Source organism: Hippocampus zosterae, chromosome 19 (genome assembly GCF_025434085.1).
Source record: "Hippocampus zosterae strain Florida chromosome 19, ASM2543408v3, whole genome shotgun sequence".
Taxonomy (NCBI): Eukaryota; Metazoa; Chordata; class Actinopteri; order Syngnathiformes; family Syngnathidae; genus Hippocampus; species Hippocampus zosterae.
Window position 1 is genome coordinate 7047554 of NC_067469.1, and position 14980 is coordinate 7062533.

Consider the following 14980-nt stretch of genomic DNA (forward strand, 5'->3'; position numbering starts at 1 on the left):
TGATTAGAGATACTTTGCGTTGGAAACAAGCCAACGTGTGGGGTTGGACAGGCATCGTTGCAATAAATAATGCAAAACGTTGCATTTGGAATGTACAGTTCTATCAGCAAATGCAGGTTTTTGAAATTCATATTACAAAAGACAAACCAGTTTGCGTTGACGGGAGAGTTTATGGCTTCTGGGTTGTCGTTTTGTATCTCTTAGTGTCGTTCACATTGTAATCGACGCCATTTCAAAGTTTGCGCGCTCGTAAATGACGTCAGAGGGGAAATCTTCACATGCCAATCAAATGACGTATTATTCGCAACGAGAAAGTTACGCGCTGTCATGTGATTATGAGCACGCTTTTGAAACACACAGCGGTTTACAGCAACATGAGTTTATATGAACTATTACTTATTCTACAAGTTGTAGTTCAAAACGTTCAACGTGTAGTTTTTGTCTCTTAAAACAGCGCTGATGTATTCAAATATTCTGAATGACGTCACATTATTTGCTCAGCGTGACCAATCAGATGGTTTGTTGAAACGTTGCCAAGACAACCCGGAACTAACAGCCCACACGCTCCAAAAAAAGTGACGCTAAAACCATTACTAGTTCAGAGAAAAATGACGCCCAAAACAAACCAATAGCTAATAATTTGTGACGAGTGGGTTTACTAAAACAGTAACGAACAAACTCTCTACCCGCAAGCGTTGCCTGGCGCTAGTTAGCAAGCTAATAACGGTTCAGACAGGGCTAACAACAACTACATTGACAATGGACGCGAATTCGTTATCCTATTCTTTGGAGCTGGTTGCTGGTAGCGGGTGCATTTTGAACACGGAGCAAAGGGCGGCTCTGCAAACTTCACTGATTATCTTGAAGAAAAACTACAAGTTCAATCGAGTGTTGTTCTGGGGCAAGATACTCGGTTTAAAAGAGCACTATTTCATCGCTCAGGGGAGAAGGGATGATGAGCTGAAGGACACACAGCATTTCTACAGGTAAGATCTTTATTTATTGCGTTTTAAAACCCGCACGCGTTGTTTGCATTCCTCACGGTGGGATCTTCCAGCTTCAATTGTATCGATTGGTTCCTGATCCCCACGACCACAACCGAAATGATCGAGGACGTGTCCAAAACAGCAAAGGGCCGATTCGAAGGCGACCCATCATTTGTGTACGAGTCCAGACAAGCGGAAAGACTTGATCCTTCAATGGAAGAGTCTACAGTGAGTACCATCTTGAGTTATCCCATTTAGATGAGGTTTGTACCCACAAAGTGAATATGTGCATGTTAATAACTCACTCTAAAACATAATATTGAGGATTGGGCAGGTCACATTTCCAGGTGGATTTAGTTCCGGTTGTGGGCTAAAAATCTGTACATGGTTTTCATGATTGCACTCGAGGAACAAATCCAGTTGGTATCCACTTCAGTTTGTTCCTGTGTTCAGACCAAAGTGACGGAGGAGACGAGGCTGGCGGTGACGGTTCACCACATCAACGAAGACGCTTCTGTGGTGCCGCGGGGCGCCTTCATCAACAGCACGCACGGCGTTGTCCAGATCAATCGCAGCTTTGGCGGTGAGAGTGGCTTCAAATTGCTTTCTTGTGTGAACGCAACGTTGCTTAGCAAGGGGGGGAAAAAAATCATGAACCCAATGTCTGTCCCTCAGGCCTCTCTAACACTCAGGCAGGGAAACTTGAAAATTTTCTTCACTTTGCTCAGCCCAAGAATCCGGAGAAGAAGTCCCTGTTGGAGATGGCTGATTTGAACCCCGCTTGGGACTTTCTGGATCCGCTGAGTGAGGACATTCCAAAAGGTGAAAGCATAGTGGGAATACGGCATTGGCTTAACATTGCAGTGTTAACTTGCTTTTTTGACAATCTGTCCTCAGGGACGTTATTCAATAGTCTCCCATGTATTGTCAGAAAGAGAGAAACAGGCCATAATAAGTTGAAATGGATTTCGAGTGTGCTTTTTTTTTTTAGAGTTTCAAGAAACTCTAAAAATGTTTTCCTTATATGGTCTTTACATCGTAGATTTTCACATATGTCTGGAATGTATCCTACGTGATGAACTGAGGTTCATTCTAGTGGGGTAACGTGATGCGCACTAATTGTTCCCATCTTTGTACGTGTAGGATCGTGGAGTCTTCAGTTTGAGAGTGCCAACAAAGTGTGCGTGATTCGCAGCCTGCTGTGGTTGGGCCTGACCTTCTACCACGTGCCCATGACACCGCTGCACGGATTCATCTACATCGGCTACGGGACCAAGAACTTGGACCTGCCCTTCATGCTTTAAAAGAGAGATGTGGTGTACAGAGAGATAAAATGTATTTTGTCTTACCGTTTCATTCAATCTGAATGATTAAAAAAAAAAGATGATCAAGAAAGCATACTTTTATTTGCCTTTCGTCTCCATAATACCATGTTATGTTTTTTTTTTTGTTTTGAAAACCAACCAACTAGCTGCGGGGATTCTTCAGTGTTTAATGTGAAGGGGCTTCGGACCGTATCGCACATTGTCCTTGAGCAGAGGGCTTCCGACCGCCATGCGTTTCTTGCACCACTTTAGCCCGCGTTTGTAGATGGGCTTGACAGATCTAATGGACCAGCGGGTCAGGTATCTGCACGGGGGTGGACAGACCGAGCTTTTAGTGTAATGCATAACGCTCTGCATCGGAAACAAAACGCGTGTGTTGGCGTCACCTGTTGAGTTGCGGTTTGGGCTTCGGGACGTGGTCCTCTGGAAGTTTGGGTCGGTGGTCGGGAAGCAAACCTCGGAACCAAAAACAAAAAGGACTGTTGTTAATAAGTCGTCAGGTAGCGTCAATCATTAACCTACACTAGTGTAGTCGTCATATTGTAACACAATACAAAAAATAAACACCTGTCGGCCATTTTTAACAAAAGCTAATGGAGAAAGAATATTTATGGCAGTAACTTAGCCTGCCTTCTTGTGTCACACGATCAGGTATTTTCACTCCGCTGCACAATTCAATTGTATGCCATAATTATTCAGGACCTTGTAAATCAATGCCTCTCTTGGAGAACCAAGGTACACACCTGCTCTGTGAGCCATCTGCACACACACGGCAACCTTGCGATGCTCTTCAGGACAAAGACCGGTAATTCTTTTGGGCAGCATCCCTCCATCTGATCTGATGAACTGACTGAGCAGCAATACATCCTGTCAAAGTAGGACAGAAAAAAAAACACAAAACAAGTTTTTTAGAGGCGACTCAGTTATTACCCACGACAATATTTTGATATCATTTACAGTGTAGTTGTATTTGTTCTGTAGGTTCCATCTATAGATCGGACACTTGGCGGTGGGATTTGGTGGTTCGGGTGCGGCTGCAGTGTCCAATATTTTTCCTTCCATCTGGAAGACATTTTTGAAAATTAATTTGGCACATTTTCTCAGATTTGCAAGTAACATTTCCATCTTGGATGTATTAGATAATTGTCCTTCACTACGGCTGCTCCGAGTGCTTTTTTTTCTGTTCCATCTCCATTTACATTTGAAGTGACAAACTATTTCCTCTATTAATCTTTAGAAATACATTGCATTCTACACAATAATAATAATACATACGATATTTGCTGACAATTATAGCTCATACATCTTAGTTGAGAGTAACTACCACTTTGATGATGGTCATTGTCATTAAAAAATCATTTAAAAAAAGACAAAAAAATATACATCTAGGACAACCACGTCTACATGTTGTGTTGGATAAAAAACAGTTAACTCAAACTGTCAGTAGCATATAAATAAGCACCCTAACGCAACGGATATGAACAGTCTATGTCATGAACAAATGGATGTTTGTACTTACGGTCAACGTTTGACCCTCACGCTTTTCCACGACTGTAGAAACAAACAAGGGGAAACATTTGACATTGTAGCGCCTTAATATTCAGATTATTTCAAAAGAATAAGGAAGCGTCTCGTTGAAAATCATTTCGATCTATGTACAGCATATAGCCACACACGCACACTATTCTTAAAATTGCGTGAAACCGTCTCACCTTGACGGATTCCTCTCCTCTGACTAATCGAATGCGACAACTGTGGCACTTGTATCCTTTGCAGCGAAATGATCTGTCCGCTTATACCACAGTTAAAAGATGCGAAAGAGCTCCAGACGGACCGCAGAAGACCGCGGGCAGCCATGTTGGATTTCTGACCTTGATCGCTTCCGCTGGCAAGATTAAAAAACAGCGACGCGAGCGGTCAGGATGTGTAACTGCAGACACCAGGTGACAAAACTGAATTTTTCATGCGTTGACATTGTTGCATGAGAAGTGTGAAATTACACAAACAAATCTATATTATCTATCTATAATAGTTAACTAAACGTAGGACGATATGAAAAATACATTATACTTATCACAGGTGATGATTATTCACTGTGTTTGTGCATATTGATACATGCGTCTTTTGTTAGTCTAAATTGTTTGTAAGTTTTGCTATGATTCAGTGGATGGAAAAATACTGGCCCGGATTAAAACAGCCTCTTTGCGAATATTGTATCCAGTAGTTTAAGCGACATTGGTCAGCAATCTTGAATTGAGCAATGGACAAAACTAACATCCAAATGCAAATGCGAAAAAAAAAAAGAGTTCAGTTAATGTCAAACTAAACATAAAACAAAGAGAAATACGCAGAAATACGTATTTAAAACAACCACATAGCTTAGCCTTTGGTCTGCTAATTTAACGCTAATGCTAATACAGGCAATGATTGTTGCTAATAAGCCTTGAAGCAATGGATTTGAAACGATACAGCAAAACGTGTACAGGGACAATAGTACTTTCCGTCATGTACAGTACTGTTTTCTATATGAACACTTGAGTTCTTTCCAAGACATGGCCGACTGCAATGTGATTGGCTGGCTGCAACGTCGAGACAGGAAACGCATGTGAAGCAAGTATGAATTGGCTTTCATCCCGCCCCATACGCAATGCAACAGGTCGAGGCAAATAGCGAAATAAAAACCGCTCACTCCTAACTTACTATGAGATAACTTCTGTTGTGAATTGGCACTATACAGAAATAAAATGCAAAATTGAAACAACCTGACCTGTATTAAACCCCCCGACCCCAAGTGTGCGAATACAATCCACTTGAGTTTCTTTAATTTATCCTTTCCTGGCTTTCAAGCAAAAAGTTTACACAGCCAAGAGGAAATTCCTTTTCAATCTCAAAATTTATGGGTACCTATAGGGACTTTTATCAGAAACAGGATGTGCAAGATGGGTCGAGATGGAACTGGAGCTAATCTATGATCACAGCTTTGAAGCACAACGCCGGCTGAAAATTAAACACAAGGGAGGAGAATACAACGCGGAATCGGGAGGGAAAAGTGCTTGTCATAAATGTGTAAAGTGTAAATATTAACACTACAAGAGGAAGCGAAAGCATGTGTCTCCAATGAGTATTTAAATATTATGCGCCAGGGGGAATAAACGCGCAAAATTTACGACGTCCTTTTTGTGTGTCCGCGTTGCGTGGAATCTCAAAACAAATATGAGGTCATGCTGCTTCGCTCGCGCCGAGGAGGGGAAATGAACAATCTGGTCAACAGTGGTTGTGAAACAAGATGAACCTCTGTTTTGCAAACCAAAAGATGCTGGTTCGGGGAAAAAAACCGCCACGCTTTCAACCTTGTTTTTTTTTTTTTGTTTGCCGTTATCACGTTGCCGCATCTGCTTGCGTCGAGCCAGCGGGCATTTCACCTGCGCGGACACAATAGCTTCCTTTATTTTCTTTTTCACCTCTGATTGCCCTCGACTTTGATTGTCACAAATGTTTAAAAAAAAAAACAACAACAAAATAGCATCGCATCGAATGCCTCATTGGGAACGAGACAAGCAGGCAAACAACAATCACCGAGGAGCACAAAGGTCTCCTGTCTTTGACTCTCAATGTACCATGAGGGTGAGATAATGTTATCGTGAGTATTTATTTTAGTTTTTTTTTCTAGCCTTCTGTTCTCAAAAATTACAATAGCAAAGCAATTGAGAAGACTGACGGTAGCAAGAAAACTTACGAATAAATTTGTTAACGTAAAATGGCTTCCCAAAAAAATCTGACATTGGCTAATGACGACCCGGAAAAACAAATTACCGGCATGTGTTGTAGTTCAGATTAGATGGAGAATCTGGGCGACACGAGACATTCTTGGAGCCGACAAACATCAAAAGTCTCTTAAATGAGGCCACGGGTGGGGAATACCTTGTTTTTCGGAATCTGTTGCTGCTCCCTGGGTCACGTTCCTTCATGTCGCTGGTGGGTTCAAATGTATGGAGTCAAACTAAAAAGTGGGAAATAAAACAAAATAAAGTACAAAAACCCCGGGAAATTCGTATTTCCGTATCACATTAAAGTGGAAACAGTTCCGACATTTTTTTACCCTTGCGTAGTTCTTTGCAAAGTTGCCAACTGGCTCCTCACGCCTTTTTATTTGTTTTTTGCAAGTCCATGTTGTCATCTAACATGAAAAGCAAAGGACAAAACATTCCCATTTTCACTCAGCGGCTGGACTCTCATCAATTGCTCTTGACATGATGGATGACTCGAGGTGTCTTCTAAACTCTTTTAAACTGGGGGGGGGGGGGGGGGGGGAATAGCCTGTTGAAAAACAAACGCATGTGCACAGGAGTCTCCACTATTTCACGGTTCATCTTTCACATGCATTTACCAGAGAATAAAAGTGACGATGTTAGCATGAAGCTACCGCATTATGTTATTTTATTATTCGGTTGAAGATTTGAAATATGGAACGTTTAATTAATGTTTTCACGTGACAGCAAAGTTCTACGGGGAGTGACAAACTATAGTCTGGCATTTTTTGAGGGCGAGAACAAGTTCTGGGGGGATAATAAAAACATGGAATTTTATCATATGCTTGAAGTTGGAATGTAAAAAAAAAAAAAAAAAAAATCTGAATCAAAAAATTGTATTTCTGAACCTGATCACATGATAAGCTGCCCACTGTAGTAACCGCTGTCCCTCAAAGGGTTAAAAACAAAAAGGCAAACGTGGCGCATGCGATCATCAAAAACGCTTCATTCACAAAGTCCCAAAAGATGATTCAAAGTCAGAAACAAACACTGGAAATAAACGCACCACAAACGGAAACGAGTCATGATCAGAAAAATGTGACTCACGCCGACAATAGCAAACCGAGCGGACGACGAGGTACACCTGGACACGAGTGGCTGGAGGGAGCCGATTGGTCGACAACAAAAGGACAGGACTGACGAAACCAAGTGGAAACAAAATGCGAATCAGGTGACAAGACGCGGGACGTTTCGCAATGTCAAGAATGCTGTACTCGCGGAAAAAAAAACAGCGCAATTCCTCTATATTAAATTATATATACTGTATATTATATAAATATCGGAACAGACGAGTACTTCACTTCACCCCGTGAAGGCTGTCGTGTTTCCATGACAGCCAGCACAAAATGCATCTTTGGGCGGCAACTGATGACGTTTCAAGAGATCAGGTGGACCGAAGAACAGACAAGATGCCGCCAATTGAGAAACGACGATGAAAAAGAGACACCAGAAAGCAAGACGTGGCTTGATATGAAACTAAATCCAACCAAAACAATGCAAAAGTTAACCAAAATCACAGATCGTGACACGATGGTTGCTGCCAGCAAACTACCATATTGGCCCGAATATAAGACGGTGTTTTTTTGCATTGAAATAAGACGTCTTATATTCGGGGTCTAGACATTATACCCATTCACGACGCTAGATGGCGCCAGATATCAATGAAGCGAATGAACTTGACTCCCCAGGCCAAAGCGAACCCGTCACAAAGAATAAAAATAAAAATATCGGTAGCACAAAGAAGAAAAAATAAAAATAGCGGTAAGAAAGAAAAGAGAAGAAAATTATGGAAGCGATAACCGAAAATGGAGAAACGTAGCGATAATCTGGAAAAAGTGGGTTGAAGATCGGCCAGGTTAACCGGCAGCTGAGGAGAAGTTATGATGTCATTTACATTTCAAAAACCAGAAGTCATTCATTTACGAATGTGATTGCGCTTTAGTTTACTTATTTAAATGTTCAGATATTCAGATTTGAATGAAGCAAAATTATTTTTATTTTCTGGATAAAAATTTATTCGGTGTTCAAAAAGTCTTTTTTTTTTTTCAAACTTGAGTCTTGAAAAAGAGGGGGTCGTCTGAAAATCAGGGCCGTCTTATATTCGGGCCAATACGGTATCTTGACCTCACACACAAGAAGAGGGCAAAAGAACACTTCACACCGTTCCATTCTTTTTGTCTCGCCAACAGATTGTCTTGACTCCGTCATTGTCACCCGGCGCGCTCAACACAAACATGACACCAGAAGGGACATGTTGGCCACCACGGTTCCTTTGGGTTAATCGGCGAAAAAATAGGACGGGTTCCTCAAATGGCGTTTCGAGCGTGGAGAGGCGCGCACTGAAATGCAAATGGGATTGTCTCATTTGCGTTGAAGAGAAGCCTGATAGATTAGCATCGGGCCGCCGACCACAGAAGCGCCATTGTCTCCCGTCGTCGCTTCTCTTTGTCGGCCACATTGAAGCCGTCGCGGTCCCCGGGGAGGGAAGTCTAAAATATTGCATCTAAAGTGTCTGGCCACCTTCCTCGCCCGCCTTTGGTATTCAAATGAAACATGGGCCCCGTACAAACAGGCACCGCAGCCAAAGTAAATCAGATAGGATTCCCCCTCTCAGATGAAAAGAGCTCATCTGACATTCTCACAGCGAGCGGCGAGGAACAACCGAAGCGATGTTGCTTCGATGTCATGGTGGGAAGTTATTGCTTTGTGGAAAAGGTTACTGTTTTCACCTCGCTTCCTGGGGCTCAGCGTGGAGCGAGCAGATGAGCTAAGAATCGCACACAAAAATGAATCCGCACCAAACCCCCGTGGGGGCGTCCGCATCGCCCCCCCACACCCCATTCGTAGTCACGCCGCTCAGTTTGTTTGAACTTTTTTTTTTTTTTGCGGGGGGTGCGCAGAAAAGGCCCCGATAGCTCAGGCATCTGCTGAGGGGGGTGGGTGGGACATAAGAGGGAACATAAGAAAGGCGCCGCCATTGCCAATATTGCTGAGTCCATGTCAACAATAATGTCCACATGTCCATCCATTTTATACACTCGCCGCGAGTGAACCGGAGCCTATCCCATCTGACTTTGGGCCTATCGCAGGATACACCCAGGACCGGTCACATTTGATTTGACCGTTTGCTTCACTGACAAAGTGAGTTACGGCAAACTAGCATGAGCCATGACCTGTTGCGCCGGAATGTGTGATTAACCCCTTCAGGGACAGCGCTTACGACAGTGGACAGCTTATGATCTGATCGGGTTATCATTATTGGTGCACAAAAGGGTTAAAAGCATTTTATGTGCTCTCGTATGTCTGATTTGTACTTTGTTAACTCATTCAGTACCAGCCAATTCTGGACCAAGTCTGAAAAGACGTTTAAAAACGTCTTTGGGAGTGAATGAGTTAACTATTTCTGCATATGGAACTGTCACTCTGTCTTTCAAAATAAGAGCATTTTACAGGAAGTGGCAAGCTAATTGGGTAATTGTTGCATTCTTATGATCATTTTTTTTACGTGTAGCTTATTTATTTGTACTTACAATCTGTATTAGGTCATTCTTTCTCACACTTAAAGTCTGTCCACTCATTGTCTTTGAGGTGCCATGGCATAAGCGACAATCAATAGATAACTTCGACAAAAAACGGGAACAGGAAACTGTAAACAGCCATGAGCATGGGGTGGGCGAGCTACTTTCTCGAATGTGAGGCAGCTGGGCTAACTGCGAACACACCGCGCTTCCCCTTCCAATGTGGGTTTCATTTAGACCGCCCAAAATTGGCATGGATGGAGAATGCGATTTTTGGGAGCAAGACGACTAATCTGGCGAAGATTTGCCTCATCCCAAAAGCAGACGTCGGCTCATTCCCATGCGGATGGAATGCGAAGATTTGCTGCCGACCAGATTGACGGTATGCAATTAAGGGCCCGGCTGTCACTAAGAGGCTTTGCTGCGTGATTAACTCGTGAGGTCCTTTGCATCCAAAGAGGTCAACTGAACACAATTAGCCTATTTGAAGGGGATGACTCTGGTGGAAGGCGCCCGCTGCTTGGAGAAAGAGGAAAAAGAAGCGGACAAGTGGAAACAGGTCGGGCCGAGATCAAGGCCTTGCGCGCCCATATGTCATCGTCTCCTCTCCGTGAAGGTGACAGGAATCTTTATTCAGCCAATTCTAAACACCACACCCCCCACCTCCCCCCCTCCTATTTTATTTTGTCTCCTCTGCCACTAGTCTTCCCACACTAATCAGGATGCTGGCTTCTTCAGTAGATGTGTAGCTTTGAAGAGGTTCTTATCCTTATTCTACCCCCCCAAACACCCCCCTCTACCCCATGCTCTCTCTTCCAAGATCCCCCCCTGGCTCGCTCGCTCCCGTATGAACACATTCCCTGCGTCAGGAAGGCCTCCGAATCCAATTTTCATGCAGGTTGCATTGCCAGTGATACAATGGCTCCCATATCCCCACAGAGGGCCTCTTCCAATGTTTTGAAACGCTTCTTCAGACTCAACACCCCGCCACCCCCACCCCCGCCCCTTGTCACGAGGTGTTTAGGAGGACGCTTAGGACCTGTCCACATGAACACGTGTTGTAAAGTTAGCAAGGAAATTCAATGTTTTGAGTGCGGATAGATAAAAGTTGAGGATGGCTGAGAAAGTGAGCTGATGGAAAACGCCAACCAGGGTGAAGACCAAATCATGGCAGTGGCAACCTGGGCGGGGGGGACTTAACCACCATCACGGTGCAAATATAAAAACCTATAAATCAAACTCGAAATCTATGCTACAAAAAAGAAAAACAAGAAAATGCAGAACAGCTCACCACACAGCTGCGCCACTGCTGTACATCATGTAGAGTGGTCCAGAATGAATATTTATCCAATAAAATGGGCGGGGGGGGGGGGGGGGGGGGCTCTCACTATAAGCACCCAAGTTTTTGCACAATGTGATTTAAGATTATTTTAGGGTTGAGATTTTCTATCTGCTCAACCACCTGCGGGTAGCATCTTCCTCCCCTGGAGTTTGTGTGACCTTTCAAAGGGTCACATCACCTCCTTCCCTTCATTTTATCAATCAATTAACGGGTGTCAGAGCAGCTAGCTAGCTCTCGTCGGGGAATCGAGGCTCAGGTTTCAGTTCCTCTTTATCGAAAGGAGGCGAGTGGAGTGCCACTATAGTGCCCCCCCCCTCCCCAGGCATGCACTTTTTCTTTCTTTTTTTCCGCCTTGTGTCGATGTTGCTATGGCGCCTGCAGTGGCATTCGGAGTCCCTCGACTTCAACGTAATGGTTAAATGATGGTGTGGTGGTTCACTTCTTGGACTGTGTCTTATTTGCTTCTACTCACACATCCTTTTTCATTCCCGACATTGACAAAAGCATTGGACTCATTAGAAAGTCGAAGCTTAGTTATATAAGCGGCGGGGTGGAGGTGGGGGGGGGGCTAATTAATTTTTTGTCACAAGTCACTCTCATTACGGCTGTGAAAATGTATAACATGCGCCAGGCATCTCATTTCATTCATCCATCTGTAGGGTTGCAGACGTTACGTTCCCAGCAGGGGGCGGTGGTGACTGTCCGTTGGGGCTAACGGCAAAAGACCAAAACACAATGAAGAATACTTGTGAGGTCAATGTGACACCCGCAATATTAATACTGCACCTTTCCATCTCTGGCAGTGTCAATCAAAAGTCAAGGGTTTATTCTCCGGATTGGATCGTCTAAGGTGTGTTCCCAAAAGGTTGTGGGGCCTTATGAGGACGGCGGTTGGGTAGCCACTGTACAGCGGTCAAGTCGAGAGCTTTTGCCGCCTGGGTGCTTAATGAAGAGACGTTTGGACTCGGACAAAAAGAGAGACGTGATGCAACAAAAGCGAGCGCGCTTGAAAAGAAGCCAAGCTCAAGTCCTTTCCATGTCCCATTCACTGCTTCTCTAAGGGCCGAATCTTCAGTAGAATTCCACGGCGGGCACACACAGGAAAAGGAAACGCATTGGTGGAAGCGCTTTGTCATGTGGGAACGCATACTCATTTGATGTTTTCAAGAATTTCGAGAAGCATTACGTGAGCAGATAAAACTAAATTCAAGATCATGTTTTTTTTTGGGGGGGGGGGGGTGATGTGACAGAAACCACAAAGGGACTGTGTTGCATGAGTCAGATGAACTGAGGGTAACCTCAAGTGGAGATTTCGGCCACAACCTCCGGTCACGCATCGTGGCGGTATGAGCGCTAACCAATGTTTCCCTCGAAACGACGCGTGTGAGCAATTGCGCACTTCTCTCACCCTTTCAGAGCACGCGGTGACAGCTGGCGGACGCACGTACTACGTTTCGACACTCATCCCTTCATTTCCACCCCGCTTTAGTCCACAAACAGGACGGCAGACTCTTCTCATTTACGTTACAGTTTCGGTAGTGCGACCGAGGGTGCGCGCTCGGTTGTTTTACGATAAGTTTTGATGCATACCTTGACACATGCTCACTCACGCACACCGCAGACGAGAGGCTGCAAGGCGATGCGCCGGTCGCTCCTTTCAGGAAGTCCAAACATGGACATCGTTGACGGGGTTCTTGAATGAAGGTCAAAGGTCAAGGTGGCGATACTTAAAATGGCCTGCGTGCTATAATAAAAGTAACAAACTTGGGTCAATGCGATTCGGGTCATAAATCGCCATGCGATGACATGTTCTATTTTTTTGATAAGAAGGTAATTTGATTTTTTTTCATATTACCTTGTGATGATCGCAGGTTTTGGACAGCTGTGATACTGCTTTGGCCGCCGTCTGACGTTGCTCACCGTGGCCCAAGGAATGCTCAGGGAATTTTGCCCTGTGCTTGCGTGGCTTTTCTCCGGGTATTCCAGCTTAACTCTTAATATTCCAAAAACATGCATGTTATGGTTTATCGAAAACTAAAAAGTGCCCAGAAGGTGTTAGGGGAAATGTTCCCATCAGTTTATGACAGTTTTGTCGGAAGTCGGAACCTGCCGCAGTCACTAACCCACACTAAAACTGTGCTAAAGTGTAATCTTATCTAGTCACTTTGCTGAAGTTTTTTTTAACAGTCTCAAGACTTGTGGACCCATTTATGGAGAGGACACTGTAAAAAGCAGTGGACTGTTTATTGAGCCTTGTGAAATAGTCCAAGCTCAACGGTTTGGAATAAGATTTGTATGGCGATGATGCGAGGCGTATCCTTCCTGAAAATGTTTGTCAAAATCTGAATTTGACGCCATTCCTCTTGCAGTGCTTGACTGATGTCGTATACAGAGCTCCGGCAGATGGTTCGAATTAAGTTCTGTGAATGTTGTATATATTTGCTGTCAAAGTTGGATTGTTCACCGGTATCTACGGGCCATGCATGCATGGTCCTGAACACCAAATGGTCCTTGAGAACTCGTCAGGTTGCCGCCGTGAAGTTATCCTTTCGTGCAAGCGACATAAAACACACCAAACATAACGGACTGGGAAAGTTGAAAGATGGTTCTGCGGTGGATTTTTCTTCTCCGCATTCTCAGATTAATTAGCCCCTGCAGGATTTTGCGGGCTGTTTTCTCAGGGGGGGATGAGAGATTATTGTGGTTGGCGAAACTGGACCAAAAAATAATAATAATACAAAAATAGTGCTCAAATTTGACCAGATTGGTGGTATGTGAGTAGCCCACACCACAAGATAATTGCTCAGGATAATCTTGTCGGATTCTGATAATCGGGCCTTGGATGACTTAGAGCTCAAGTGGGATTTAATTCGTTCCAATAATGTGATGACTGGATTTTTTTTTTCAGTGGGAGAAAAAAACCCTCTTTGAAGTAAAAAATAAATAAAAAATAAAAAATCTGTCCGACAATATCAATTCCCAACAAAGACCAAAGTAAAAAAAAGGGCGCGCAAACCAAAAGGTCCAAGGAGAAAAAAAAGTTGGCTAAGAAGCATTTATAAATCCCCAACATCTTGTATCATCACAGGAAAGACAATAAAGTGAAATCTTCACAATCTCACCAGGGTGCTGGAGGCTCATATCAGGGAGCTTAGAGGATGATGTCAACTGCAAAAAAAATTAGACGCAATCACAAGTTTTTTTGTTTTTGTTCTGAGGAGATCCTCCCCCCCGCTGCTCTGCGCTTGTTTAAAGAACAGCCCAGACAAATGTGGGCAGTTTTCTCTTTGAGGCGGTGAGCGCAATGATCCCAAACACAAGGGCCTTTATGGGGGCCGAGAGGGATTAAACGAAGCAAAGTGAAGCAAAAAAAAAAAAAAATACTCTCGGCTGACTTGGTTCTCTTTGTGCCTTGCAAACACTCTGTTGTCACTCCAACCGCGCCTCTCCTTATAAAAAAAAAAAAAAAAAGCACAAAAGCATCAAAGTAGGCGACCGCGCACGTTTGCCACACTGAAGCGACTCTTTCATTCCTTTCTTTCACCTCACAGATGTTCGCTGCGATCTGCCAGGATAATATTATCAGAAGTATATGTGAGTAAACTTTTTTTAACTGTATAAAATGTGATGTTCCATGAAATTGTTCTTTTGTCCAGATTCCAGGCAAATCTAACTTCAACAATATTCTTTTACATTATGAGTGTTTTTGTTAGTTTTTTTTAACCTGTCAGATTTCAGATTAACGGTTTAGGATTCACAGATTTTTTTTTCTTACGCAGTTTGGCTTGACTTGGATGTAATTCCACTGCCGGCCATTAGATGGTGTCACACAAGTTGGTTTGACACTGTAAATTTTAAAGGAATTATTTCAGCCCAGCTTACCTTTTTTTCTAAACCTTAATGAATTCAAATCCTCTCGTTATGAGGAACACACTTTCATTGACAAAACATCGTTATGTGCTGAGTAATACGACCAATAATCGAAAATGTTACAGACCAC

At 43.5% G+C, this 14980-nt stretch overlaps 2 protein-coding genes and 1 long non-coding RNA gene across 3 annotated transcripts; 1 reads left to right on the top strand and 2 right to left on the bottom strand.

Annotated features, from left to right (window-relative positions):
* The first annotated feature begins 520 nt into the window (after nt 1-520).
* On the top strand, nt 521-2390 carry rsph9 (radial spoke head component 9). The gene is made up of 5 exons (XM_052053436.1): nt 521-986; nt 1058-1214; nt 1440-1569; nt 1662-1808; nt 2130-2390. The coding sequence occupies exons 1-5, from the start codon at nt 760-762 to the stop codon at nt 2288-2290; spliced, it is 822 nt and encodes a 273-aa protein (XP_051909396.1). The 5' UTR covers nt 521-759; the 3' UTR covers nt 2291-2390.
* Nucleotides 2374-4203, bottom strand: mrps18a (mitochondrial ribosomal protein S18A). The gene is made up of 6 exons (XM_052053437.1): nt 4024-4203; nt 3831-3862; nt 3269-3373; nt 3055-3178; nt 2698-2767; nt 2374-2615 (listed from the first exon to the last, which is right to left on the bottom strand). Exons 1-6 carry the CDS (start codon nt 4166-4168, stop codon nt 2471-2473), a joined length of 621 nt encoding a protein of 206 aa, XP_051909397.1. The 5' UTR covers nt 4169-4203; the 3' UTR covers nt 2374-2470.
* A 1444-nt stretch (nt 4204-5647) lies between these two features.
* On the bottom strand, nt 5648-14445 carry LOC127592571 (uncharacterized). Its single transcript, XR_007960152.1, has 5 exons — nt 14103-14445; nt 12836-12973; nt 12571-12724; nt 6233-6311; nt 5648-5733 (listed from the first exon to the last, which is right to left on the bottom strand). It is a non-coding gene; the product is annotated as an uncharacterized LOC127592571 (long non-coding RNA).
* Nucleotides 14446-14980: the final 535 nt, after the last annotated feature.

Excerpts from the sequence above, each read along its gene's own strand:
- rsph9 (XM_052053436.1), top strand. The coding sequence starts at position 760 with ATGGACGCGAATTCGTTATCCTATTCTTTGGAGCTGGTTGCTGGTAGC. Across the intron at positions 1,215-1,439 it reads CTTCAATGGAAGAGTCTACA|ACCAAAGTGACGGAGGAGAC; the intron begins GTGAGTACCATC and ends TCCTGTGTTCAG. Across the intron at positions 1,809-2,129 it reads GAGTGAGGACATTCCAAAAG|GATCGTGGAGTCTTCAGTTT; the intron begins GTGAAAGCATAG and ends TTGTACGTGTAG.
- mrps18a (XM_052053437.1), bottom strand. The coding sequence starts at position 4,168 with ATGGCTGCCCGCGGTCTTCTGCGGTCCGTCTGGAGCTCTTTCGCATCT. Across the intron at positions 3,863-4,023 it reads GAGGAGAGGAATCCGTCAAG|TCGTGGAAAAGCGTGAGGGT; the intron begins GTGAGACGGTTT and ends TTGTTTCTACAG. Across the intron at positions 3,374-3,830 it reads GTGAGGGTCAAACGTTGACC|ATGGAAGGAAAAATATTGGA; the intron begins GTAAGTACAAAC and ends AATGTCTTCCAG.